This window comes from Bos indicus x Bos taurus, chromosome 15, assembly GCF_003369695.1.
Source record: "Bos indicus x Bos taurus breed Angus x Brahman F1 hybrid chromosome 15, Bos_hybrid_MaternalHap_v2.0, whole genome shotgun sequence".
NCBI lineage: Eukaryota > Metazoa > Chordata > Mammalia > Artiodactyla > Bovidae > Bos > Bos indicus x Bos taurus.
This window is the reverse complement of record NC_040090.1, coordinates 27,372,220-27,399,522: the sequence shown is the minus strand read 5'-3', so window position 1 is coordinate 27,399,522 and position 27,303 is coordinate 27,372,220. Positions and strand designations below refer to the sequence as shown.

The 27,303-nt window shown below is 51.9% G+C and overlaps 1 protein-coding gene across 3 annotated transcripts in view; it reads left to right on the top strand.

Moving 5' to 3' along the window:
• The window catches only part of MYO7A (myosin VIIA), a 103,972-nt gene extending 79,027 nt beyond the window's left edge, over positions 1-24,945 (top strand). Inside the window, exons 32-49 of one of the 3 annotated variants that reach the window (XM_027562807.1) lie at positions 532-702; positions 3,101-3,218; positions 3,955-4,081; positions 5,163-5,425; positions 6,358-6,548; positions 7,244-7,368; positions 8,054-8,211; positions 9,167-9,320; positions 10,703-10,858; positions 11,368-11,473; positions 13,409-13,522; positions 14,602-14,689; positions 14,870-14,976; positions 15,647-15,832; positions 16,187-16,303; positions 17,339-17,422; positions 18,308-18,427; positions 24,304-24,945. In XM_027562807.1, coding sequence (XP_027418608.1) covers positions 532-702; positions 3,101-3,218; positions 3,955-4,081; positions 5,163-5,425; positions 6,358-6,548; positions 7,244-7,368; positions 8,054-8,211; positions 9,167-9,320; positions 10,703-10,858; positions 11,368-11,473; positions 13,409-13,522; positions 14,602-14,689; positions 14,870-14,976; positions 15,647-15,832; positions 16,187-16,303; positions 17,339-17,422; positions 18,308-18,427; positions 24,304-24,393 — 2,475 coding nt within the window. In that variant the 3' untranslated portion in view covers positions 24,394-24,945. Of the gene's footprint in view, positions 1-531; positions 703-3,100; positions 3,219-3,954; positions 4,082-5,162; positions 5,426-6,357; positions 6,549-7,243; positions 7,369-8,053; positions 8,212-9,166; positions 9,321-10,702; positions 10,859-11,367; positions 11,474-13,408; positions 13,523-14,601; positions 14,695-14,869; positions 14,977-15,646; positions 15,833-16,186; positions 16,304-17,338; positions 17,423-18,307; positions 18,428-24,303 lie in introns of those variants that run through there. The other 2 variants (XM_027562808.1, XR_003514674.1) reach the window with 2 other exon arrangements.
• The last annotated feature ends 2,358 nt before the right edge of the window (positions 24,946-27,303 follow it).

The window sequence follows — 27,303 nt, the reverse complement described above, 5'->3', positions numbered from 1 at the left end:
GAGCCCCGGGCAGGCATCTTTGGGGCTGCCATGCACCGGGCTTAGGCAGAAAAGGGGCAAATGCTTAGTGCCCATCTGGCACTCCGCAGCCTCTGCAGTATAGCCCAGTGATTGCTCAGTACCTTGACTATCCCCAGGTAGTGTCGCGGTGGTGATGGAGGTAGTCATGGTGATACATCCACCCACCTCTGACAGTCTCATACCCAGGCCTCCTATTCTCCAGGGAAGGCCCTTCTCACCAGGCTGAGAATGTAGTGGCTGACCCAGTACTGATGGGCTGGCTGGTCCCTCTGGGTCAGCTCATGTGCCCTTGGGCATAGTCCAGCTCTGTGCTGGTGCTGAGGTGGGGGCCCAGGAGCAGGCACATGGGACCCTGCCCTTGGGCTGCTCATGGTTCCACCAAGCAGATGGGAGCTCCCGGTGAGTTAGGCAGAGCACAGAGTCCCCAAGGCTGGGTCTGAAAGTACAGGAGGCTTGGTGGCCTGGAACAGCTTCCCAGAGCTTGTTTTGATGAGCTCTCCCCCTACCTAGGAGGATGACCTGGCTGAACTGGCCTCCCAGCAGTACTTCGTGGACTATGGCTCCGAAATGATCCTGGAGCGCCTGCTGAACCTCGTTCCCACCTACATCCCTGACCGCGAGATCACACCACTGAGGACGCTGGAGAAGTGGGCCCAGCTGGCCATTGCGGCCCACAAGAAGGTCAGAGGGCTGGGGTTTCGAAGGGAGGGCTTTATGGTAACCTGGATGAGGGGTAGGGACCTGAGAACTCAAAGGGGTCACGGCTCTTACCTGACATCTGTCTATCCATGGGATGGGGGGACAGGATGGCACCTTGACTTCCTGGCTGCCAGCAGCCTTTCTCCACTGTGGACATCGGTTCACTGGAGTTTTGTGCCCTCTGGGCTGGACGCCAGGGACACAGATGGATTAAATCCAGTCCTGTGCTCTTGCTAGCCCTGCAGGTCAGGAGGGTGGTTGCACATTAGAGAAGCTTCTAGGAGGTGCACCTCCTTTCTCCCTGGAAGAGCTCTGGCTCAACTTCCTGCCTGGGGAATTCGAGGTACAGGCCTCCCTCTGCCTCTTACTTGAGGCCCCAGGTCCATAACCAGCCCTGAGTAGCTCTGTTCTAAACTAACAGACCCACCCCAAGTAGGGCAGGGGAGGCCTTGTAGGGTGGGAGGACCCTGGCTGCTGGAGGGGTCCATAGGCCACCCCCCCACCCCCATCTCCAGGCCCTGGTTGTATAAGAGCAGAATCATCTTTGCACACAAGGTGTCAAGGGCTCCAAGATCAGTGTGTCTCATCCCCTTCCCCATGAGGCCTCTTTCCTAACCCGGGAGCCCCACGTGTCTCCCCCTGAGCTCTGCCTTCCCTGGTGAGCTGCCCACAAGTCTCCACCTGTACCCGAACGCTCCTGGCATCCTCTCTGCTTCTAGGCCTGGCTCACCCCCGAGGACCTCCCTGTCCTCAGTGCCCCCAGAAGAGACGCATGTTCTCCTTCCCACCCGCTCCTGCAACCTCCTTTCCCTCACCTCTCATTCCGGGTCAGCTGCTGAAGCCCATCCATTCTGTCTCCCAGCAGCTCCAGCCTCCGTCCCCACCTCGGCTCTTCTGCCTTCCCCGGGTCCTCGGTGGCCACCACCAAGGTGCATGTGACACGTGGCCTGTTCTGGGTTGGGTGCTGCTGTTCATGAATTCCTTTCATTTTGGGTGCTTGCCGTGTGTTGGGCACCGCAGCAGACCCTGGAGACTCAGCTGTGGGCAAAACAGGTGTGCTCTCTGCCCTCCCGGAGCCCATGACCGAGCTCACTGGGTCTCTGCTGGACTGTAGTGCCTGGCCTGTGCAGCCCAGAGCTCTGGGCCAGACCCATCGTATGGTGGATAGAGAATTAGTGTGATTTTTAGGGTCAGAGGGGTACCCATGTTTTATTTTGAGATAATTTCAAGCTTATGAGAAAGTTGTGGGTTAAAAAAACTGGACCTGCTGTGTACAGTATACACCTCACCCAGATTCACCACTTGTTAACGTTGTCCCACTGCTGCTGTGACTTTCTCAGCACACATACCCGTTATTTTTCTGAGCTATTGGAGATTAGACTTGCGACACTGAGCCCCTTATTCCTGAATACTCACAACTCCTGGGTTTTCTTTTCTTTTTTCCTTATTTGGTCGCATCCGGTCCTAGTTGCAGCACACGGGATCTTGGTTACGTCACGTGGGTCTTGCCTTGCAGCGCATGGACTCTCTGGTTGTGGTGCCCCGGCTCCAAAGCACACAGGCTCAGCAGTCGTGGCTTGCAGGCTTAGCTGCTCAGAGGCATGTGGGATCTTAGTTTCCTGACCAGGGATCGAACCTAAATCCCCTGTATTGCAAGGTGGCTTCTTAACCACTGGACCACCAGGGAAGTCCTGTCACAGCTCCTGGGATGGCACTGCTTCCGGGCCCTCTTAGTGCATGGAAATGCAACCGCTTAGGTGCTGGCACACATGTGTCTTTATCCATGCTTGTATTTGTAGGTGATAAAAACTATAGGTTCATTCTGATCACTTCAGTCCTACTTCAGTCCCACCAAGTGCTTGTTAAAATGCAGCAGGATATTTTCAGACAATAAAACACTGGTGCATTCATTTCTTGTGGAAGTGTTGGATTGTCCCCCAGCCGCTTGCCCCCATCAGGCTTCAACCATTCTTCACGCTGCTGTCTTCCTAACTCTCAGGTTCACCTGTCAGTTTCCACTAAATGCCCAGCCTTGCAGCGATGGGTGGCCTCACCCACAGTTCTGTATGACCTGGCTCCTGCCCACCCATTTCCCACTCCCTCTTCTTGGTCATGCCTGGCACCGCTCCCCCACCCTTAGCCACTCATGTTCTTGTTCCCCAAACACCTCTCCTGCCCACTGCCCTTGTGTCTCAATGGCTCACTGCTGTTGGTGGAATTGGAGGAAGACAGAGCGATGGGGATGCTGTGGGCTGGTGGGGTGAGGTGAGGCCGGGTGCATACAAGGACATAGTGGCCCAGGGCCCGCTTCTGGCTTTGGGGACAGGGACAGAGCTTGTGCCATGTCTTTTCTCCCCTGTCCTTGTCTGTGTGCCTCCAGGGAATTTATGCCCAGAGGAGAACTGATGCTCAGAAGGTCAAAGAGGATGTGGTCAACTATGCCCGCTTCAAGTGGCCCTTGCTCTTCTCCAGGTTTTATGAAGCCTACAAGTTCTCAGGTAACCCCAGCCCTCTTGCCTCCCATCCCTCCCTCGAGGGCTTCAGCTCACAGCCAGGGGAGGAGAGTGGCCTGGGCCAGACTCCCCGGTCAACCAGCCTTCTGCTCGCATGGCTGCTTGGTCCCCAGGTCAGTGTGCTGAGCAGATCCTCCCTCTCTGCAGTCCAGTAGGGCTCTGTGGCACTTAGTAGGTGCTCAGCCACACACTGGGTGGAACAACTGAGTAATGTGGTCATTAAAGCACCTACTGTGTACAGAATAGGGTGGCTGACCCCATGAAGTTGAGAGTGGATGCAGCTGTCACAAACCCACATGGGCCATTTGCTTAGTCATCCTTGGGCGTCAGCATCAGGCACCTGCTCCATACCAGGCCCTGTGCTGGTGCTGGCTTTGCAGAACCACCAAATATCGGGTTGGAGGGAACCTTTGGGGCTCAGTTAGTGTGACCCACCTCCTCCATATCCTACCACACCGCTCTCAGGGCCTTGTCCCAAGTCGCACAGACCAGCGGTAGGGACAGTGTGCAAACCCAGTTCCTTAATCCAGCACTCTCTTCCCACTGCATCTGGGGTTTTGTCTTGTGGGGAAGTTGTGTTCTCTAAGTCTCAGTTCCCCCATCTGTAAAATGGACATCAGTGTACCCCACGCTGGCCATCTCCATGGTGGTTATGAGGATTGGGAAGGGCTGGGCCTGGGCCTGGGCTGGCGCCCTCTCAGTGCCCCTGTCTCTGCCCCAGGCCCCAACCTCCCCAAGAACGACGTCATTGTGGCGGTCAACTGGACAGGTGTCTACTTTGTGGATGAGCAGGAGCAGGTGCTTCTGGAGCTGTCCTTCCCCGAGATCATGGCCGTGTCCAGCAGTAGGTCAGTCTAGCCCCTCACACCCCGCTTTAGTGCAGGGCGGGGACTTGTCCGGAGCCGCACAAAGGCCAGTGGCAGGGGTGGGACTCAAGTGCAGGGTCCTGATTCAACACTTTCTGAAGTGAAGCAGGCAGATGGAGACACAGTCAGACAGAGCGGGGAGGAGAGGGCTCCGAGGTCTTTCCTGCAGGTCATGGGGGCCTTGGAGGGAAGCCCCTACCTCACAGAGGACATGACCAAGATGCAGAGACACACAGTGGCCTGTCCTGCTCGCACATGATTGAGAGTATGTGCTGTGCCCTGCAGACCCCCGGCACCTTCCTCCCAATAGGGTGGGGGGTGGGTCTTTATGGCACATTCCTGGTTGTGCTGAGAACAGTGGTTAGAACAGTCAGGGACAGTCAAACATGTGCAAAAAGAGCTGGCCTGACACCCAGGGGCCTGAGTGGGACTCGCCTCCATGTCCTCATCTCTCAAATGGAGGTCCTAACTTTCCTGCAATAACAGAGTAACAGTGGTGAGGAAAAAAAGCCACAGTTGATGGGAGTCTTTGTAAACAGAGAAGCGCGATGCATATGGGAGCAGCGTGGGGAGTGGGTCCTGCAAGGGACTCTTCCCAGCAGTGCCTCACCCCCATCCGGGGCTTGTAGGAGTGTCTCTGAGCTGTGTCCAATGTGGGCCAGACTTGGGTCATGTCCAGCTCTGACCGAGCACCTGGGATGCAGTGGTGCCAAGATAATCCTTGTTCTCTTGTAGCTGCAGTTGAGAGGGGAGATGGACATCAAATAAGCCATTTTTCAAGTAGGGACCAGTGTGCTGAGGTCTGTGGGAGGGCTTCCTGGAGGAAATGGTAGATAGGCTGAGCCCTAAAGGGTGAGTAGGAATTAGACAACAAGAGGGAAGTGAGCTCCCCAGGCAGGCCTCCCCAGGCCATGGATGACTCTGGCCCAGCCATGGATGACTCTGGCCCAGCCACGGCTGACTCAGGCTGAGCTCTGGCTCCCGGGGCCCTTTGTCACCCTGGCTGGGCCGGCCTCTCTCTGGTCAGGCCACTCCTGACTGGGCTGGCCTTGGTCTCCTTCAGGGAGTGCCGTATCTTGCTCTCGCTGGGCTGCTCTGACCTGGGCTGTGCTGGACTGACCCCGACGGGGCCCTGTTCTCCATGTTGGTCATGCAGGGGAGCGAAGTTGGCGGCCCCCAGCTTCACGCTGGCCACCATCAAGGGGGATGAGTACACCTTCACCTCCAGCAATGCTGAGGACATCCGTGACCTGGTGGTCACCTTCCTGGAGGGGCTCCGCAAGAGGTCTAAGTATGTGGTGGCCCTGCAGGACAACCCCAACCCTGGTGAGTGGCTCCTGGCACCAGCTGCCAGTTCCTGGGTCAGGGTGTTAGGTAGATCGCATGCCCTGGCCTTCTCCTGATGTTCAAAATCTCAAGTGCCTGTTACTCTGCCTTCCCTAGACACCTGCTGTGCCAAATGGACCAAACAGCTCACCTCTGTGCCTTTGATCTGTGCCCCATGGGAAACCTCCCTCCCCCTGATCCTACATACTTATCACCTGCCACCTTCTCCACATGAGATCAGGGGTTCCTCCTCAGTGTTCCCCAAATACCATCTTCAAGTGATGATAGCAATAGCAACTATAAACCGTGCATCCCTGGTCCATAGGCCTTTGAGGTCCTGGGCAGAGCTCGAGAAAGAGATGAACCCCAGCCCTGCCGTCGTGGGGAAGGGGTGGGAGCAGACCGTGACAGTCCCTGTGACAGAGCAGTGACCTGGGAAGCTCAGAGGCTATGGGAACCTGGGTTGAAGGGAGTGGCCCCCATGCAGCCTGGGGTTCAGGGAGGACATTTGTGTGAGCAGAATGTTTGGGGCAGAGAGGATCACAGAGCTGAGGCTGGAGAGCACAGGTTGGAGGCTGGGAACTGCAGATAGATCGGTTTGGCTGAAATGGGTGAGGGAAGGTGGAAGGGGCAAGAAGGCAGAGGCAGAGGAAGTCAGAAAGACAGTCACCAGCAATAGGCTTTGTGAGCCTGTCGAGGAATATCTTTTAGGACAGTGAGGAGCCATGGAAGGCTTTCGACCAACGACTGTGTCTGTGTGGGGGGTTGTGGCAAGGTGGCTCCTGAGCAGACCTGAGAGGGACAGGGCCTCAGTTCCAGTGGGGAGGAGCGGCTTATAGATCATCAACCCAAATAAAGGTGCTCCAACCCACCTCGGACCTCTCTGCCCCTCCCCCGACACCCGTGCGGCCCCGCCCACCTCTGCCTTCCAGCGGGCGAGGAGTCCGGCTTCCTCAGCTTCGCCAAGGGGGACCTCCTCATCCTGGACCACGACACGGGCGAACAGGTGATGAACTCGGGCTGGGCCAGCGGCATCAACGAGAGGACCAAGCAGCGTGGGGACTTCCCCACTGACTGCGTTTATGTCATGCCTACTGTCACTATGCCACCGAGGGAGATTGTGGTATGTGGCTGGCTGGGGGTGGTAGACGGATGGGAGGCTCCTTGGCCCCTCCTTGTCTTATTCCCACATCATAAAATAAGAGTGGGGGATTACTGTAGATTCATGCTGTGCCGCTTCTATGAAGATGATCCAGGGGTCTCATGGGACCACAAACTTAAAAGTTGGGGCAACTATTAAACTGGTCCCAGGTGGAGAGGAGTCTAGAAACTGCTTCAGATGAGGACCTACCCCGGCTGGAGGATCAGAGGAGAGTGGCCTAGGGGATGGGAGGATGGGGATGGGGCTTGCACTGTCTAAAAAGGCAGTGAGGTCAGAGCTGGGAAGGCAGGCCCTGGCTCCTCTGGAATCTCCCTTCCCATCCCCCTAGCCAACACTGAGGACTTGGAACCTAGCTTTCCAGATGTTTCCTGAGCCACTTCTCACACTGTGTCCCCTGCCTTGTCCAGGCTTTCTGATGACCCCACCTCGTTGAGACAGGGCACTGAGGGAAGGGTCTTAAGCCCAGCATGATGGAAGCAGTGGTAATGTCAGAGATTCCCCAGAAAGAAAGGGGCTCCCGGGTCAGACAGGCCCAGGGCCCACCCCCAAGAAGGCAGTCTTCCCCAGCCCCAGTCAAGAAGGCTCTGGGCTTTACCATGTTGATCCAGGGCCCCTAGTTGGAGAGCTGACTTCAGCTCCTGTCTCTTGGTCTCTAGGCCCTGGTCACCATGACCCCCGACCAGAGGCAGGATGTTATCCGACTCCTGCAGCTGCGAACGGCAGAGCCCGAGGCGCGCGCCAAGCCCTACACACTGGAGGAGTTTTCCTACGACTACTTCAGGTGATGGGGAAAGGGAGACAGGCGAGGAACTACAGGCTTCTGCTACTCTCTGGTCTGCGTAGTGGGGTCACATTGTGGTGCCCCCATCTGTGAGAAGGGCCTGGTCAGAGGGAGCCAGAGGGCAGTTTCAGTCTATCGAGGTGACCCTTCTCATGTCGTGTCATCTTATCCTTCCTTCACTTGAGATCCTGTGGCTATGCTGCCCTAGGTGGAGTCCTGGGCACTCAGGACGTGAGCCTGTTCTCGCCTCATGGACTCACAGTCCTGGTGGGGAGGCAGGCGTGAAAGCAGGCAGCTGTTGTCCGGTGTGCCTGGTGTTGTGATGGAGATGCTGGGTAGGGGTGGAGATGGAGAGGAGGCTTCCTGGGGCAAGTGGTGTCTGGGCTGCTGGGTGGAGGAGTGCCATGGGCAGTGCATGCCATGGCCTGAGCAGAGGGAGCAGAGAGGAGCCAGGGCGAGCAGGCTGGGGAGGTAGGCAGGGCTGGCCGGGGCCCAGCCAGCCTTGTTAGTGTCTCTATTTGTCAGCTGAGAAAGTAAGGCCTGGGCAGAGCTGGTGAGTCATCCCAGGTCACAGGGGACAGCAGGGGAGCGCAGGGCTGGTTCCCTATGCTCAGCCTCCTGCACGGGGTGGGATGGGGCTGGAGTTATAACCTGGCCGTCAGTGCCAACTGTCTGTGCTCCGCAGGCCCCCACCCAAGCACACACTGAGCCGCGTCATGGTGTCCAAGGCCCGCGGCAAGGACCGGCTGTGGAGCCACACGCGGGAGCCGCTCAAGCAGGCCCTGCTCAAGAAGATCCTGGGCAGCGAGGAGCTCTCACAGGAGGCCTGCATGGCCTTCACTGATATCCGCACCCACAGGGGGTGGGGGGTGACATGGAGGGCAGGCAGGGGCCACAGGGAGGGGTCCCCCAGGGGAGGGTGGGACCAGGCTGGGCCTCTAGGGTGTTCATCACCTACTTCCTTCCAAGGGGCCCTGCTGGGGCCTGGGCAGACATGGAGGGATGCTGACGGGGTGACTCCCTTACCAGGGTGCCGGGGGCTGTCCCCGTCCGCTGTCTCCTCACACCCTGTCATTTGGTTGACAGATTTAAACTGTGCCGTGTGCTGGGCCAGGCATGGAGACACGGGGGTGAGCAGACTCTGGCCTCATGGTGCCTGTAATTGATTTGAGAGGGGAGGCATGCTGGTCAGGGTCAGTGCTGTGATGGGGCCCGACAGCACAGTGGCCCTACCTGGCCTTGGAGAACAGGGAGGGCTTCCTGGATGAAATGACATCTAGGCTGGAGACCTGCCTGGGCCCGTCCAAGGGGAGATGGGTGAAGAATGTTCCTGACAGAGGGAGAAGCATGCATAAAGGCCCTGAGGCAAAACAAAGCCTGGCTGTTTCAAGGGCACAGATTAACTCAGCACAGCTAGAGCGTAGAGTTCAAGAAGGGAATTCAAAGACCTGGGCCGATGGATGAAAGGTTCCCCAAGCCTGTTAAGAAGCTGGGACTGTGTCCTGCAGCCACAGGGAGTGGTACAGTTGGATTTGGGATTTGGAAAGTTGGTTCTGGTTGCTGTAAGGATTCCTGTTGTGAGGTTGGGGCCTGGAGCAGGGTGGCCAGAGGACCTGGGGAGAGAGGGTGGGCAGCGGGCATGTAGGGCAGTTTTGGCACACTATGTCCATCTCCTGGGTGAGCAGCCTGAGGCCAGGGCCACAGGGTCAGGGAGGGCAGACCCTGTTGGAGAGAGTGGCCGCCTGCCTCCCGGCCAGTGCTCCCTGATTGGCCACGGCCTTCCTTGACGGCTCCCCACCTGTGCTCAAGTACATGGGTGACTACCCGTCCAAGAGGATGCGCTCCGTCAATGAGCTCACCGACCAGATCTTCGAGGGAGCCCTGAAGGCCGAGCCCCTCAAGGACGAGGTGTATGTGCAGATCCTGAAGCAGCTGACTGACAACCACATCAGGTTTGCCGGGGTGGTGGGAGGGTGAGGAGAGGGTGAGGGGAGGGTGGTGGGAGGGTGGTGGGAGGGTGAGGGGCAGGCCCCCACCCCTGGGGCTAACCGCTGAAGGTAAGACGGGGAGCTCACTCCCTGCCGAGGCAGCAGCAGCTCTGCCTGGGAGCCATCCTCCTTCATTTGGAGCAGGAAGGTGTCCTCGGGACTCTCCCTCAAGGTCCATGGAGGAGGGTCAAGAACCAAAGGTGATGGCTGTGCCCTCGGAGTCTGTCCTCCCCCAAGTTGAACAGCCCCAGCTCCTCCTCATTTCCCGCTGCCCCCTGCCTGGACACCTCCTCTGGACACCTGTCTCCCGCCCAGATGCCACTGTCAGCCTGTGGGTGCATCTCCTGAGCAGTTGTCCCGTCCCTCACTCAGGCTGAGCAGGCTGTCTGTCAGAAGCTCTGGCCATAAATTCTCATGGGCCGGGGGTGACCCGGAGGGTGTCACCTCCTCCCTGATGGTCCAGACTGTGGCAGGAGGGGGAGTCACACACATGCTCATCTCAGAGCCAGAGACAAGCCCCACTCTCTCCCCTTATTCCCAGGCCTCCAACTCCCTCCCTAGCCTTGTCACTCTCTCCATCTCTTACAAAAATCCACCACTGGACCACATGTCAGATCTTTTCACACAGCTAAACTTTTGTACATGCCCACAGCCAAGAAAACCTTTCATATCCTCTGCATATTAGAATTTGCCTCATCCTTCCAAGCCTGGATCAGATGCCACTTCCTTCTGGAAGCCCTCCAAGCTTCCCTCTTTCCAGGCCCAGGGAGCTCAGAGGAGTGCCTGAGGGAGCTCTGGGGCTGGTCTAACTCAGTGCTGCTCAAGTAATCATGCTCATTGTGCTCAGTTGCTCAGTCGTGTCTGACTTTGCAACCCCCTGAACCATAGCCCACCAGGCTCTTCTGTCCATGGAATTCTCCAGGCAAGAATACTGGAGTGGGTTGCCATTTTCCTCCTTCAGGGCATCTTCCTGACCCAGGGATCGAACCTGTGTCTCTTGCTTCAAGTAACAGGCGAGTTAAAAAGCTCCTGCCAGAATAAACCACATACTGCTTCCTTCATAGGAAAGTCTTGCTTAAAAAAAAAAAACAAAAAACAAACAAACTTAACTGAACCCAGAGTGCTTGGTGACATAGTGATTTTCATTTTGGCACAAGCACTTTGCCTCCGAGTGACAAGTAAGTGTGTGGCCTGGGGCAGGTTGGTCGACCACATTTTGAGTAGCATATTTGGATCTGACTGTTGGGTGGGTGGGTCCATGTTGGTCTCAGAGAAGGGTGGGGGTGAGGACAGGCACGTGCTGCCCTGGTGAGGAGCCCTGCTGGACACCATGCCTCTTCCCGCAGGTACAGTGAGGAGCGGGGCTGGGAGCTGCTCTGGTTGTGCACAGGGCTCTTCCCACCCAGCAACATCCTCCTGCCCCACGTGCAGCGCTTCCTGCAGTCCCGCAAGCACTGCCCACTTGCCATCGACTGCCTGCAGCGACTCCAGAAAGCCCTGAGGTACGGCTGTCTGCAAGGGACAGGGGGCAGCGGGCACAGTGTGGGCCCTGGGATGGGCTTCCGGCCACATGGGCTAGGGAGATGAGTCCCTTGCGATGCTGAGGTCATGACAGTGGTTGGGACCCATCTTTGGGGTCCCACAGCTGCCCAGTAGACAAAGGTTGCAGTGCCTAGTACCATTCTGGACAGCTTGAGAGTCTGGTTGCTCAGAAAGCTATTTTCTGTCAAGTCTGTTGGGGAGGCAGATGCCGGGGTTGCACTGCATACTCTGTGAAGCTCACTTGCATCCTTGGCTTCATTCGGTCCCCTCCGCATCCCTATTGGTGGGTACCATTATAATCTTGTTTTACAGATGAGGAACAAAAGACTTGAGTTTGTGACTGTCACCTAGTAGGAAGTGGTGGACAGGGATTAGGACTGGGGTTTGCCTGACTCCGAAGTTCCCTCTGTTCTCTGCTTCCCATGGCTACTTCGTGACTTGGCCCCTCCCCTCTTCACCTGGTTTTCAGAAATGGGTCCCGGAAGTACCCCCCACACTTGGTGGAGGTGGAAGCCATCCAGCACAAAACCACCCAGATTTTCCACAAGGTCTACTTTCCTGATGACACTGACGAGGTAAGGGACTCTGGCTTCTTCGTCTGTGGGTGCCCCTGAAGGACGTGGCTCCCTTGGGGACATGGGGCAGCCCTGATGCCTCTCCCCTACCACCCCCATCTTTGCCCCCATTGTCCTGCCCCTCAGTGGAGCTGGGGCCATAGACTCCTTGGGTCAGGAGCCCTTGGGTTCCTGGTCTAGCCTCCCACTAACTGGATCAGCTTCCTTGACAAGGTCATCCCTCCCTTTCTCGGAGGAGTCTCTGTCTTGCAGGAACGTGCTTTCTCCCTCCGAGTTGAGCTCTGTGTTGATGTCACCTCCCCGATGCCCATTCTGTTCCTGGGCACAGGCCTGCCTGCTCCACAGCCCCAGACCTCCCCTGTTGTCCTAAGTCCACTCTCCTGCAGACCCCTTTCGTCCTTTTCACTTGACCTGAGTCTCCTCTACCTTGGTCCCCTGGGCAGAGGTCTTATTTGTCTTCTTGTCACACCCATTTGGTCAGGCTGACTTCTGATCTATTCTCCCTTCCCCATCCCAGCATAGCATCTCATTCAGATAAACAAGACCAACATTGAAACTTTTGGTTTGAAAAGCAGCTTAACAACTTGTTTAGAGACTAGAGACTCAGAAATACTATTTTAGGATTCTAGACACAAGGACAGAAAATCTTGCTAAAATCCTTTCCTGTCCCTGGTGGAAGGTTACATGGAACATCCCCCCCGACCCCCAAACTGCCCTCCTTCTTCTAAACTTCCCTGGACTCACCTATCCCTCTCAGCCCGTCTGGGCGGCTTCCTCCCTCATGACGCCTCACCTTTCTGGAGTTTGTTTTCTCCCTTCTTCAGTCTCTTTTATTCCACCCGCCCTGTCTCTTCTGCGCTTCCTTGGCCTCTGCCGTCACTCACGCTTGTACAGCCACACCCAGGACCCTGGAGGCCAAGGCTTGAAACTTCTTGGGGGGTTGGGAAGGGCACCATCTGGGAAGATCCAGACAGGAGGTGCTTTTACTTTTTTTTTAAATTTATTTTTAATGGAAGTATAGTTCATGTACAATATTATGAGTGTCAGCTGTACAACACAGTGATTCACCATTTTAAAGATGATTTTATTATTTTTTTGGCTGTGCTTGGTCTTCGTTGCTGCGCAGACTTTTCTCTAGTTGCGGTGAGCGGGGGTTGCTCTTTGTTGCCGCGCAGAGGCTTCTCACTATGGTGGCTTCTCTTGTTGCGGAGCACAGGCTCTCGGGACGCAGCCTTCAGCAGTTGTGGTTCCTGGGCTCTAGAGCACAGCCTCACTAGTTGTGGCTCACAGGCTTTGTTGCTCTGAGGCATGTGGGATCTTCTTGGATCAGGGTTTGAACCCATGCCTTCTGCATTGGCAGGCAGATTCTTTACCATTGAGCCACCAGGGGAGCCCATGAATCACAGTTTTTCAAGGCTGTATTCCATTTATAGTTATTATAAAATATTGGCTATATTCCCTGTGTTGTACAGTATATCCTTGTAGCTTGTTTCTTTTATACATAGTAGTTTGTATACTGGAGAAGGCAGTGGCACCCCACTCCAGTACTCTTGCCTGGAAAATTCCATGGATGGAGAAGCCTGGTAGGCTGCTGTCTCTGGGGTCGCACAGAGTCGGACACGACTGAAGTGACTTCACTTTCACATTTCACTTTCATGCATTGGAGAAGGAAATGGCAACCCACTCCAGCATTCTTGCCTGGAGAATCCCAGGGATGGGGGAGCCTGGTAGGTTGCCGTCTCTGGGGTCGCACAGAGTCGGACACGACTGAAGTGACTTAGCAGCAACAGTTTGTGTACTTAAGCATTGTGCTGAGCTCTGGGGAAGCCCCCTCAGAAGGAGGGTGTCTTGAATGGGAAGGGGCTCTATCTGAGGCCCAGCCATTAGAGGTGCAAGAGGCCCTGCCAGAGCCAAGCAAGTACCTCCCCGCACCAGGCCTTTGAGGTGGAGTCCAGCACCAAGGCCAAGGACTTCTGCCAGAATATCGCCGCCCGGCTGCTCCTCAAGTCCTCCGAGGGATTCAGCCTCTTTGTCAAAATTGTAGATAAGGTGGGTCATGGGTGGTCACTGGTTGCTAATCTACCTGCTGTTGGGCTGTCTACTGGGAAATTTGCTGGGCCTCTGGGAGCTTATGGGACGGTGGGGGTGGGGAGAGAGACAGAAGGAAGGATGGGGCAAGAGAGGAAGAGGCACTCTTGCACACGGCCTCTGATTCTGCCTCCTCCTTACATCCCTGCAGTGGCCCCTTCCATGCAGCCGCTGTCCCTATATCTCTCTCCTCTGAGCCATTGCACAGCCTGGCTACAGCTCTCTTGGGATCCACATGGCACTCTGGGTTCTGGACACACTAGGCTCCTCACCCTGCCCCCCAACACATGTACTTTCCAGATTTGATTTGACTGGTTCCTCAGCTGCCAGGCTCTCAGTTCACCTCTGAAAAAGCCCTTGAAGAGAGAGGGTGACTATCCCCACTAATAGATCACAAGTCCCTGGGCTCAGAAAGGTTAAGTAACTTATCCCAGATCACACAGCAGGGACTCAGATCCAGGTAGGTGTGGCTCTGAAGCACAGGGCCCTGCCTCCGCCCCTCATTGACTTCCATGGACATAAATGTGGGGGGACAAAGGTCCAGCTCTAAAGCCCTTCCCTTGGGGGCTTCCCTGACCCTTGTACAGGTCAGGTGCTTCCCCTTGTTGCTCACCCAGAGTTCTGTGTGAATCCATGTCTGTCTCCTTACTAGTCTGACCCTGTACCAGACACTGTGACCCGAAGTGATCGGGTGAGGTCCTGGACCTGGGCGGGAGGGACTTAGAGTCTGTGAGTGGCTCAGGAAATGGATGCCAGAGAATGTCCAAAGCAGGGACTGGGCCCCCATCTCAGCCTTTTTTTCCCAAGGTCCTAGGGCAGTGATCAGTGACTCTTTGCTGAATGAGTGGAGTCACTGTCACTGGCCAGACACTCAGCAGGCAAAATTGGGGCAAGATGGGGCTGATCCACAGACACCCACCCTGGCTGCAAGCAGGAATCTTTCTGGAGAAGGGGTTGTCGGGGAGGCCTTGGGTGGGAAAATCAGAGAACTCAGTATTGCTCAAATTAAAATGAGTGGACTAGAATGACCGTGTCCCTAGGTCATCAGCGTCCCTGAGAATGACTTCTTCTTCGACTTTGTACGACATCTGACGGACTGGATAAAGAAAGCCCGGCCTGTCAGGGATGGTAACGTGAGGCTGAGTCCTGGGATCGTCTGAGGTCTGGGGCTGGCAGGTGCTGGCTGAGTGCCATACCTGAGGCCCAAGTGGGTGGGGCCCCAGGCTAGGGCTTCCTCCGGGGCTGGTGCTGGGCTGGACAGCCCTCTGTGCTGGCATCTTCTGGGTGACCGCCTGCCCTCTGCCTCAGGAGTCGTGCCCTCGCTGACCTACCAAGTGTTCTTCATGAAGAAGCTGTGGACCACCACAGTGCCGGGGAAGGACCCCATGGCCGATTCCATCTTCCACTATTACCAGGTGAGCTGCCCGGTAGCTCGGGGCTGTGCTTGTGCAGCCGCCTTGAGTACTGACTGTGAAAGCAGAGACCTGCTGAGTAGACCCCAAGGTGGGTGGGTAGTTCCTGCTCTGCAGTGTGTCTTCAGGGCGTCCTTGGTTCCCTACTCTTCAGAGAGTGGATAAGACGGTTGTTAAGTTTCCAGAAGTCTGTGGGCAGCGTTAGAGGCTTCATCTTTGCTTTCGGTCAGCTCATCTTCAGCGACTGTGGTTCTGGGTCTGAAAGGTGGGGAAGGGGCTGGTGCTGCTGAGGAAGCCTGTGGGTCTCAAGGGAACACAGTGGGAGGTGGCCAGCCAGAGAGGCTTTTTCCCAAGGAAGGACAGGCCTGGTGGGGGGGCTAGAGTTATGGAATAGTCTCAGGTGCCCCAGCTGGTCCCTCTGAGTGTCTGCATCTTTGAAATGGAGCTGCTTGCCTCACTGGACTGTTATGAGGGTAAATGAGATGATATTCACCCCTGGCTCTGATTTAAAATTGTAAAGCACTGCCTCTGTGCGGCATAAGGCTGTTTCCCTGTCCTGTGCCATCCCACCTTGGGGAGCAGGTGGACCCAGCCTCACGGTGGAGGTGTTTAAGGGGAGAAGCCTGCTTCCCCCAGGTGCCTCCACGCCTGTGACCTTCTCTGTCTCTGGCAGGAGTTGCCCAAGTACCTCCGAGGCTACCACAAGTGCACGCGGGAAGAGGTGCTGCAGCTGGGGGCGCTCATCTATAGGGTCAAGTTCGAGGAGGACAAGTCCTACTTCCCCAGTATCCCCAAGCTGCTCCGGGAGCTGGTGCCCCAGGACCTCATCCGGCAGGTCTCGCCTGACGACTGGAAGCGGGTGAGCACAGAGGGAGACAGTGGGAACAGGCCCCCCCCCACTTCCGAATGGGTCTCTGGACACCCCAGGGTCAAGGGGGCAGGTGCTGGACAGTAGCCCAGGGAAGTATCTCTTGTGACCCCTGTAAATTCAGCTGGTCACTTTGCAGCAATTTGTGTGGTCTTGGTTACTAAGGTGGCCCGATTTTCCTTGATACTGTTTGACCTGCTTGCTTTGGGGAGGGAAGGGCTGTCAAGAGTCCGTTAACTGGTGTTAGTGGGAGACTGCTGGCCCCCCGTGGCCCATGGCAGCTGCTGACAGTGCAGGGGGCAGGACTGGCAGGGGAGAGGACTCTGACCCACCCTCCCTCTGCAGTCCATCGTCGCCTATTTCAACAAGCACGCGGGGAAGTCCAAGGAGGAGGCCAAGCTGGCTTTCCTGAAGCTCATCTTCAAGTGGCCCACCTTCGGCTCAGCCTTCTTTGAGGTGAAGGTATGCTGTGGGTGGGTGATTCTCAGAGATGGGGAGGGGAACCACATGTTACCAGGACTCCTCCCCATGACTTGGGGAGACTACAGTGGTCTCTGCCACCTGCCTGGGACTGAAAGGAGGAAACGACCCTGAGCTTTGTCCCAGCTAGGTGTCTCAGCTAAGTACTGGGCCCTGGGCTCAGTCCTAGGACACTGAGGGGCCAGCACCTCGCCTGGCAGGGGAGGCAGATGTGTACAGAGGTCAGAGTAACAGAGGATGATCTGTGTGACAGTGGGGAGCCCTCATGGAGGTGGCAGAGCCTGGGAGGCCCAACCACACGGTGAAGGCTGAGAAGGCTTCCTGGGAGAGGCAGCACCTGAGCTTTCCAGGGAGACCCTGGGGGCAGTGTTCCTGGCAGACAGTCTGGCCTGAGCAAAGACCCAGAAGTGTGAGAGCTCAGGCATGGGCAGGAAACGCAAGTGGATGAGTGTGGATGGGCATGAGGTGTGAGGCGAGCAGACTGCGGTGAGAGGCAGGTAGGTTTCCTCCTGAAGGCGGTGCCCAGCCCTGGAGGGTTTTGAACAGGGTTGACGGGACCAGAGGCAGGAGAATGGAGAAGAGACTGGCGCGAGGGGATGGGCATGAGGCGTGAGGGGACAGGTCAGAATGGAGAGGAGTGGTGGCCTCACTACACACCTGGGACGGGGGCCCTTTGACACAGCTTGGCTGTGCAAGAAAGAGAGGTAGGCAAGTGCATCTAGAGGCAAGTATAGGGTTCAGAGAGGTCTTTTAAGGATGAGAGACTTTAGAGCTGAGAGAGAGAGAGACCTCAGGGACTCCTAGAGAAGAGGACAGAAGGGATGAAACTCTTGCCAGTTGCTGGGGACCCATGAAAGGATTCAGGGTAGAGCTGAGGATCCAGAAGAGGTAGAAACTTGAGGTTGTCGGGGGAGAGGCAGACTTAAGCCCAGCTGGGGGCAGCTTTATTTCTCCCCAAATGTACAAAACATTTCCTGCTCTGGGTTCCCCATCTGACTTTTTTTTAATTTAAACTAGCAAACTACAGAGCCAAACTTTCCTGAGATCCTCTTAATTGCCATCAACAAGTATGGGGTCAGCCTCATTGATCCGAGAACCAAGGTGAGCAGTGACAGGGAAGAGCAGGTAAGGGGGGATTTTCTGTCTGTATTTCTAACAAAGGACACCAGAACCAAACTTCAAGACACTCTGTCAGCTACCAATATCCTCACTTCCTCTACCCTCCTGGCCACATGTCCTGAGAGGCTGTCCATGTTTCCTGTGTCTACTTCCTTACCTCTCATCTCTCCATCAAAAGTGCTCTCTGAGTTACTAACGAAGTCCTCACTATGAAATCCATTCAACTCTTTAGTGCTTGGTCTTCCAGTATCATCAGACACTACCAACCCCTTCCCCTCTCCAGAATGCTCTCTGTCCACAATTGGTCAGGTGGCAGGCTGTGCTGGGGTAAATGATGCTCAGATGTGTGGGCTGAGCAGGTCCTACCACTGACACAGGAGAGCACAACTGGGGCTGCTGGCGAAGAGGGCAATGACCACCACCTTCCTCTTGGATCCACGGGCCCACTCACCTGGCTTTCCTTGCCTCTCCCTTGGTCTCCCTCTCAGGCACTTCCCTGGGCTGCTTCTCTACCCAGTGCATACACTGTGTTCTGCAAGGCTGTGTCTTTCTGTCTCCCTCCTTCAACTCCACTGGATCATCTCATCTGGGAATTCAGTTTCAGTTTCCTCATCCTCTTAAAATCTCTAATTCCAGCCCCACACATGTGACAACCCCCTGGGCTTCCTTGGTTGTCCCACTAGCTGGTCCCAACCAAGGCCTGCCTCCCACAGCAGCTCCATGGCACAGCTGGCCTCTACCCTCTTGCTCCTTGCCTTGTCTGAGGGCCCGAGGTCCTTTGTGTGGGTGGTGTCTGTGGGCTGGAGCTGAGGGGAGTAAGGTCAGATGGTCCAGATGTGCAGCCCCAGATTCTCTCTGCTCCCCTAGGACATCCTGACCACTCACCCGTTCACCAAGATCTCCAACTGGAGCAGCGGCAACACCTACTTCCACATCACCATTGGGAACCTGGTGCGTGGGAGCAAACTCCTCTGTGAGACGTCACTGGTGAGAACTCTTCCTTCCAGGCCTGGGGTGCTCCCCAGCCCTGCCTTCCCTCACCCTCCCAGTCCCTGCAACAAACAGGAGGAGTGTGCCGTCTTGTCTGCAGTCAGGATCAAGGGTCAGGTTGGGGCTAAGGTCAGGTCAGATTAGGTCTGGGGAATGGGTTTATTAATCTAGAGATGAGAAACAGACTGCCCACTCAGTAACTATGTCCCAGTGCCTTTAATATTTAGAGATTGAACCTTTGGCCACTGACGTCAACAGCAGAGCTGTTAGCAATGAGGCCTCCTGGACTGAACTCAGCTGGTACAGCCTTCAGAAATCCCTACCTGTGGGAGTGACCATAATCATAACATTTATTGCTATAGAGTTAATTGTACACTACATTCTATTTGAGGCAATAATTGTCCTAACACTTACCATCATCTGATGAGGTAATCAAACAGAACACCTTAACGCAGGCCTTTATGTTTTATTCTATACACTTAGTAGGAGCTCTCTCACTATATCCAAAACATTACAGGCTCCCTAAATTTCTTAACACTTCACTACTGAACTCAAGCAATATCTGATTCTTGATCTAATGTCTTCACATGACTAGCATGCATTTATGGTAAAAATACCACTCTAGGGCCTTCATCTTTGATTGCCCAAAGCACGTGTAGAAGCCCCCATCGCAGGTTCCGTAGTACTTACAGCCATATCACTAAAACTTGGTGGTTATGGCGTATTATCAGAGAAGGCGATGGCACCCCACTCCAGTACTCTTGCCTGGAAAATCCCATTGGATGCAGGAGCCTGGTAGGCTGCAGTCCATAAGGTTGTTAAGAGTCAGACACGACTGAGCGACTTCACTTTCACTTTCCACTTTCACGCATTGGAGAAGGAAATGGCAGCCCACTCCAGTGTTCTTGCCTGGAGAATCCCAGGGACAGAGGAGCCTGGTGGGCTGCCGTCTATGGGGTCGCACAGAGTCGGACACGACTGAAGTGACTTAGCAGTAGCAGCAGCAAGGCGTATTATGAATTGTAACACTAAATCCACTAACAGATTTTACAGTATATCCTTTTCTCATATTATCCCTATAACTACAACCAGTTCAATTTGCTTATATCAAACAGATCAAAATCACTCATCTCATATTCTTCCATCAGCCACCTGGCACTTGTTATTGTAGCTATTCTTATCCAAACACCTTGAAGTTATACAGGAGCTACCACTCTAATAATTGCCCATGGCTTCACATCATCCATATGATTCCGCTTAACAAATTCACGTTATGAACGAATTCACAGCCAAACAATAACCTTAGCCTGAGGCCTAAGGTTGCTAGTCTTACAAATTTACCTCTACCCCAGCCATTAGTCTGATTGGAGGGCTATTTGTAGTAAAAGCATCCTTCTCATGATCGACTATTACAATTACTCTAATAGGAATTAATCCAGTAATTCCTGCCTTATACTCCATATAATACTAATCATAATATAACAAGGCAAATACACACATCACATTAGTAACATCTTACAATCTTCTACACAAGAAAATGCCCTCATTAACACTTCATATTTTGCCTCTCTACTTCTACCACTAAATCCCCAAGTCATTTTAGGCCCCTTGTACTGTAAGTATAGTTTTAAAAAATACTAGTTTGTGAATCTAGAGACGGAAGATTTAGCCTTATTTACCAAGAAAGTATGTAAGAACTGCTGTCAGCAATATCTGATTCTTGATCTAATGTCTTCACATGACTAGCATGCATTTATGGTAAAAATACCACGTAACATGACTTTTTCAAACTTTTAAAGGATAGTAGTTATCCATTGGTCTTAGGAACCAAAAAATTGGTGCAACTACAAATAAAAGTAATAAATTTTCCTTTCACATGAGTTACATTATTTATATTAATACCAATCACAACAAATATCAACCAATAAGAGTGACAGTATCCATTATCTCATACGCTTTTATTATTAGTACAATCCCAATAATAATAATCGCTTGGCCTGCATGAATGATTATCTCAAACTGATACTGAATCACTATCCAAACTCTAAAGTTATCACTCAGCTTCAAAATAGACTATTTCTCAATAATCATACCAGTAGCATTATTTGTTATACAACCCATCATAGAATTCTCAATATGATACCTATACTCAGATCCTAACGTCAGTGGATTCCTCAAATATTTACTCCTTTTATCACAATACTAATTCTTGTTACTGCTAATAACCTTTACAGCTTTTCATTGGATGTGAGGGGGTCGGAATGATCTTTCCTGCTTATTGGGTGATGATATAGATGAGTAGATGCACATACAGCTACTCTACAAGCAATTTTATATAACCATATTGGAGCTAACAGATTTGTTATAGCAATAGCATGATTTCTGATAATTTAAATGCATGAAATCTTCAACAAGTCTTTATACTCCAACTAAATCACTCAAATCTACCCCTACTAGGTCTCATACTAGCTGCAACTGGAAAATCCGACCAACTTGGCCTCCACCCAGAACTGCAGTCCCTCAGCATCAGGAGGCCCTACCCCTGTCTCAGCCCTGCTCCACTCAAGCACAGTAGTGGTAGCAGGTATTTTCTTACTCATCCACTTTTATCCTTTAACAGAAAATAATAAATTTATTCAAACAGTAACTAACTGTTTATGGCAATATGCACTCTTACCCAGAATGTTAAAAAAATATTGCTGCTTTTTCCACTTCAAGCCAACTAGGCCTATAATAGTAACAACTGGCATTAATCAACCCTCCCAAGCATTTCTCCATATCTGCACATATGGTTTCTTTAAAGTCATGTTATTGATATGCTCATATCCATAAAAATAGGAGGCCTGTTTAAAGCAATACTCTTTACCACAACTGCCTTTACAACTGGCCTAGCACTAACAGGAATGCCTTTCCTTGTTGAATTTAAAGATCTGATAATCCAAGCTGCTAACATGTCAATACCAGCACCTGATCCTGCTGTCTAATTGCTACGTCCCTCACAGCTGTCTACAGCACTCGCCTTATCATCTTTGCACTACTAGGACAACCTCGCTTTTCCACCCTAACTTTAATAATGGAAATAATCCTCTCCTAGTCAGTTCCATCAAACGTCTATTAATCAGAAGCTGGCTTTATTTTCAACAATACCCCCCCAACAACAATCCCTCAAATAACTATACCTTATCACCTAAAACTAACTTCCCTTGCCATAACCATTCTAGGTTTTACCTTAGCACTTGAAATTAATAATAACACACAGAATTTAAAGTTTACTCTTCAAATATATTCAGGCTTTCCAAACCCTTAGGGTATTTTCCCTAAGAGGGAAAGTATTATTATACACTGTTTATCACCCTACTTAAATCTATCAACAAACCAGAAATCAGCCTGTTGATTAGAAAATATTTTACCAAAAATTACTTCCCTTATTCAGATAAAAATCTCTACATTAGTATCAGACCAAAAAGATCTAATCAAGGTATATTTCCTCATTCCTCATCACCCTCTTCCTAAACATAATTCTATTTAATTTCCACGAGTAGTCTCTGTAATAACCACAACACCAATACGCAATGATCAACCAGTAATAATCACTAATCAAGTACCACAGCTATATAGTGCTGCAGTCCCCATAGCTTCTTCACTAAAAAAACTCAGAATCACCTGCATCATGAATTACCCAATCTCCCAAACCATTAAACTTAAAACACAACCTCCACTTCCTCATCTTTTAAAACATAAAATACAACTGAAAACTCTGTTATTAAATCTGAAAAAAATGCTCCTTATACAGTCTTATTGGAGATCCAAACTTCAGGATACTGCTCAGAAGCCATAGCTGTTGTATAACCAAACACCACTAATGCCGTGCTTAGTTGCTCTGTCGTGTCGGACACTTTGCAACCCCATGGACTGTAGCCTGCCAGGTTCTTCTGTCCATGGGGATTCTCCAGGCAAGAATACTGGAGTTGGTTGCCATGCCCCTCCCTCTAGGGGATCTTCCCAACCCAGGGATCGAACCCAGGTCTCCTGCATTACAGGTGGATTCTTTACTGTCTGAGCTACCAGGAACTCCCAAACACCACTAATATCTCCCATAAATAAATCCAAAGCTATGACAAACCTAGGCAGTGTATTAAAAAGCAAAGACATCACTTTGCTGGCAAAAGTCCATATAAAAAGTATTCAAGCAGCTGAGAGACTGGAAAAGACCCTGATTCTGGGAAAGACTGAGGGCAGGAGGAGAAGAGGGAAACAGATGATGAGATGGTTGGATGGCATCACTTATTCAATGGACATGAATTTGGGCAACCTCCAGGAGATGGTGAGGTACAGGGAGGCCTGGCATGCTGCAGTCCATAGGGTTGCAAATAGTTGGACATGACTTGGTGACTGAACAACAACCACAAATAAATCCAAACACTATTAATCCCCCCAAAAACCCATGAAAATTCAACACAATTCCAACATTATCACCCACAATCAACTCAAACCGACCATGAAGGTTTTGAAGAAAACTCCCCACAAAACTAATTACAAAAATAGTACTTAAAATACAATGTATGCTATCATTATTCTTACATGGAATCTAACCATGGCCGTTGACATGAAAACTCATTATTATTCAACTACAAGAGCACTAATGACCGACACTGAAAAATCATGCCCATTAATAAAAATTATTAACAATGCATTCACTGATCTTCCAGCTCCATCAAACATTTCATCATGATGAAGTTTTTGTTCCTAAAAGGTATTTGTTTAGTTTTACAAATCTTAACAGCTTTGTTTCTAGCAATGCACTACATGTCAGACGATAACCACCTTCTCATTAGTTACATATATCTGCTGAGATGTAAATTACAGATGAATTGTTCAATACATACATGCAAACAGATCTTCTGTATTCTTTATCTGCCTATTTATCCCTATAGGATGCAGTCTTTATAATGGATCCTACAGTTTTCTAGAAACATGAAAACATTGGAGTTATCCTGTTATTTACAGTTATAGCCACAACATTTATAGGTTTTATACTACCCTGAGGACAAATACAATTTTGGGGGGCAACAGTTATTTCCAACCTTCTCTCAGCAATCTCATACGTCAGTATAAACCTTGCTCAATGGATCTGAGGCGGTTTTTCTGTAGATAAAGCAACTCTTACACAATTCTTCACTTTCCACGTCACTCTTCCATTTATCATTGCAGCAGTAGCTGCTGTCCATCTATTAATGTTTCATGAAACAGGAGCTAATAATCCCACAGAAATCATCTGATATAGGTAAAATCCCATTTTGTTCCTACTATATAATTAAAGACATCCTAGGTGTCTTTTTTACTAGTTCTAGAATTAGTATTAGTCCTATTTTCCAATAGTATTAGTCCTATTTTCACCTGATTTATTAAGAGATCCCAACAATTATACCTTGGTAAATCCTCTCAATACACCACCACACATTTAACCAGAGTGGTGTTTTGTACTTGCATATCCTATGAACAACTAACTCATCAATCCCCAGTTAACTAGAAGTACTAGCCCTAATCTTTTCAATCCTAGTCCTAATACCATTCTTCACACATCCAAACAATGAAGTATGACATTCCAACCTCTTATCCAATGTTTATTCTTAGTAGGGATTTGAGCAACCCACAAACTAGCACCTTAATGTGGGATCACAATAACCTAGAACCCTAGATATCTGGCTGGCTGAATCCATACCTTCAGCTGTGTGGCTGAGTCCAGAGTGGGGCAGGATTTGCCTTTGTCCAGGTTTCTGTCCCCTGCAGTTTCCTGGGTGCTGTGTTCTGGGTAAGAGTGGGTGGCTGTGTCCTACTTGGTGCTCTGTTTTATCTTCTGCTGCTCTTTCCAGGGCTACAAGATGGATGACCTCCTGACTTCCTATATTAGCCAGATGCTTACGGCCATGAGCAAACAGCGGGGCTCCAGGAGTGGCAAGTGAACAGTGGCCCTTTTGCTCTGGCCCTGTGCCTACTCTCAAGGAAGCAGTTGGCTCAGGACCATCAGCTACCTCTGCATCCAGGGGAAGACCTTGGCTATCCAGGCAGGGAGGCTGAACCAGCTGGCCACCACTGACTGTACCAACGTGGCCTCTGATCCTTCTTCCAGTGAGGTGACCTTGCTGGGATGTAGAACTCCCTCCATCCAGCCTGAAGCACCTGGTTGGTTCTAGTCCTGGCTTGCTGTGACAATCCCAGTTGTAAAAGCCTGTGCTCCTCGGATGTCATTCTTAACTCATACTAGCCCTACCATGTGACCTCTTTTGAGGTCATGGCCCGGAAATGTAACCAACAGGACGACCTAGTTCTCTATGCTGGGAACAACCAAACAGATTATCCTGAAACCTAAGGAACTGGCTTAATACCCCTAAGTCCAGGAGCTTCAGCTGGGATGAGGGAGACAGACTGCTTCTAAATATTACAGTGTGAGTGCTGAGCTGCTGTAAATCTCCCCTGATGATCTCAGGCATAAAGCCTGTGTTTTATCTTCTGGTCTGGTAGTGTCTTTGCTGGGGGAAGTGGGAGGGGGCAGTGTGTGGGGCCAGGAACAGGGATCTGTGGGGTAGTGGTCTATATAACTCTCTCTGTGGTCTGTGTGTGCAGGATCAAGCTGTCTGGGTTTGGGGGTTGGGGTGCCTGAGCCCATAGTGTGCTAAAAGGGGCTTCAAGGGACAGGCTGGGCCTGGGGTAGGTTGAGGGGAAATGACGGATGTCAGCCTGGGAGGTGGAGACCTAATTGTGGTTGGCTGGAGATCCAGAGCGGGGACCAGCTTCTGGGCCAGTGGATCCAGAGTGGCCCTTGTATCCTGCCAGAAATGTCTCCTTGGTCCATTAAGAAACCTCCAAGAACCCCAGAAACCATGCTGCCTTGGGTTAATCCTTACGTCCAGTGGGTGTCTGTAAAATATTACTTTGTGACTAGGATGGAACAATCAAGTTTGGACATGACCTGGGCAGGTCTAGGGGTGAGAGCTTCAGACGGGGAAGGTGTGATGTAGGGGTGGGGCATCCCTCTGGGCTGTGGCTGGGATGAGAGCCTGGAGAAGTGACGGGGGAGAATCCTCTAGCCAGTGGCATGTTAGTGATCTGTCCTCTAGACCCCTGATATTCAGCCTAGCCAGCCCAGCTCGTTTGCCCTCAAACACTGACGGGTCTGGGGTCACCTGCATGTAGGTGACAAACCACTCCACAGGAAGTGCTATTACTCTTCTCTCCAGATGCCTGTGTGGGAGGTGGAGGGGCTGTTGTTGAAATGGAGGCCCCAAACCAGACAGCCCTGCTTTCTGGGATGACAGTGCGGCTGTCCAAGGCAGCCCTCCCCCACCGATGTTTACAGGACTCCACCGTCAGCCCAGGATAAACCAGAGCCACAGGGAACATCCTGTGGTGTCTGCCCCTGCCCATCACCATATACATGGGAACATGAGGCCTGGAGAAGGAGCATGAATAGGTGATGGTCGCACGGGTGGAATGCGACTTGCTGTTTCTAACACTGGGATTTCAGATCTAGTTTCCCTTGATGGCCAAAGGCCACTGGGTTATGCCCATCACCCCAGTGGGGAATCAGCCAGTGACCAGCTATGAGGAAGCACCCCAGGCACACTGTATGACAGGATATGTGTGTGGGGTGAGACTTTGCCCCTGACTCATGCTCCACACTACTCCTCCTTCTCTGGATGGCATCATTTTGGCACTCATCCCCTAGTCTTTGTCAGTCTGAGTGGCCACAGAGGGGTGCAAAGAGTGTATCAATTACCTTCTGAGTTCCTGAGAAGTTGCCTTTATTTACATGCTGATGTTCACCACAGCCACTCCTTTAGCGGGGAATATTATGAAGGGTCAGGATGAGACAAATCCTGTCTCACCTGGAGAGCAACCAGCTCCACCTCCAGGATCACATGGTTATCCCTTTGCTCATCACTTGGAGATGGAAGGCGAGACCAGAAATGGTTTTCCTGAGAGCCTCCCTGGCTCTTCTGCACTTCTTTCTTGACCTCTCTCTACCATCAGTTCACTCTGGGCCCAGAGAGGAAAGAAGAAGGAGGAGGCGGCAAGTTGTGGCTAATTCTTCTTTGAAGACAGCCCAAAGGAGAAGAGCATTCTGGATGTGGTAGAAACCATCGTAAAAGAGGATTATTGGGAGGAGTCAATGGGGGTGGTGGTGTTCAGGTTATGTTTCAGGAGGAGGGTCTTCCATGGAGGGAATTGTTGGTTCATTTGCCTTCATGGTAGGCAATGCAGTTTGCAGTTTGGAGGGTGGCCTCTCTGTTGGCCCCTGAAATGGGTGCTTAGATGGGTTCAGAGACCAGCTATGTGGCCACAGGTTGTCTAACATCATCCTTGGGATGCATGGTTGGTTTAGTGGTTTCCTTGAGAGCCTCTGGTATAATGGATTTAGAGCCTGGATGTTCCCTTTTGCTTTTGGTTAAATCTAGCGAGTTTCTTCAACTCTCAAAACTTCTTCGTGGAGACTTCTTACACTTGGAGTTTCTGTGGGATAGAAAACAACATAGTTTCCTCCAAAGTCACTTCTCCAACCTTTGCTGGTCACATGGCAAAATCCTAGTCATCTTTAAAATGTCAGCCCCTCTCTTACCATTTCAGATTCTTTCCCCCTATTTCTCTCCCTACCCAGGCTTTGGGAAGACTTTGCTATGGTCCTCTATTCATCAAGGTGCTGGAGTTTAAGTCTATTGTCTGAGGTTCTAACTCCATGGGAGCTGTCAGAAGGCAGAGATCAATATGTGCTTAAAGTTTGTGCATTTCATAACCACTCCTTCCAAAGCAGTTTGAATAGAAAAATGAAGACATTCTCCATTAAAATGGGAGCTTTTTAAGGACAGAGACTCTGT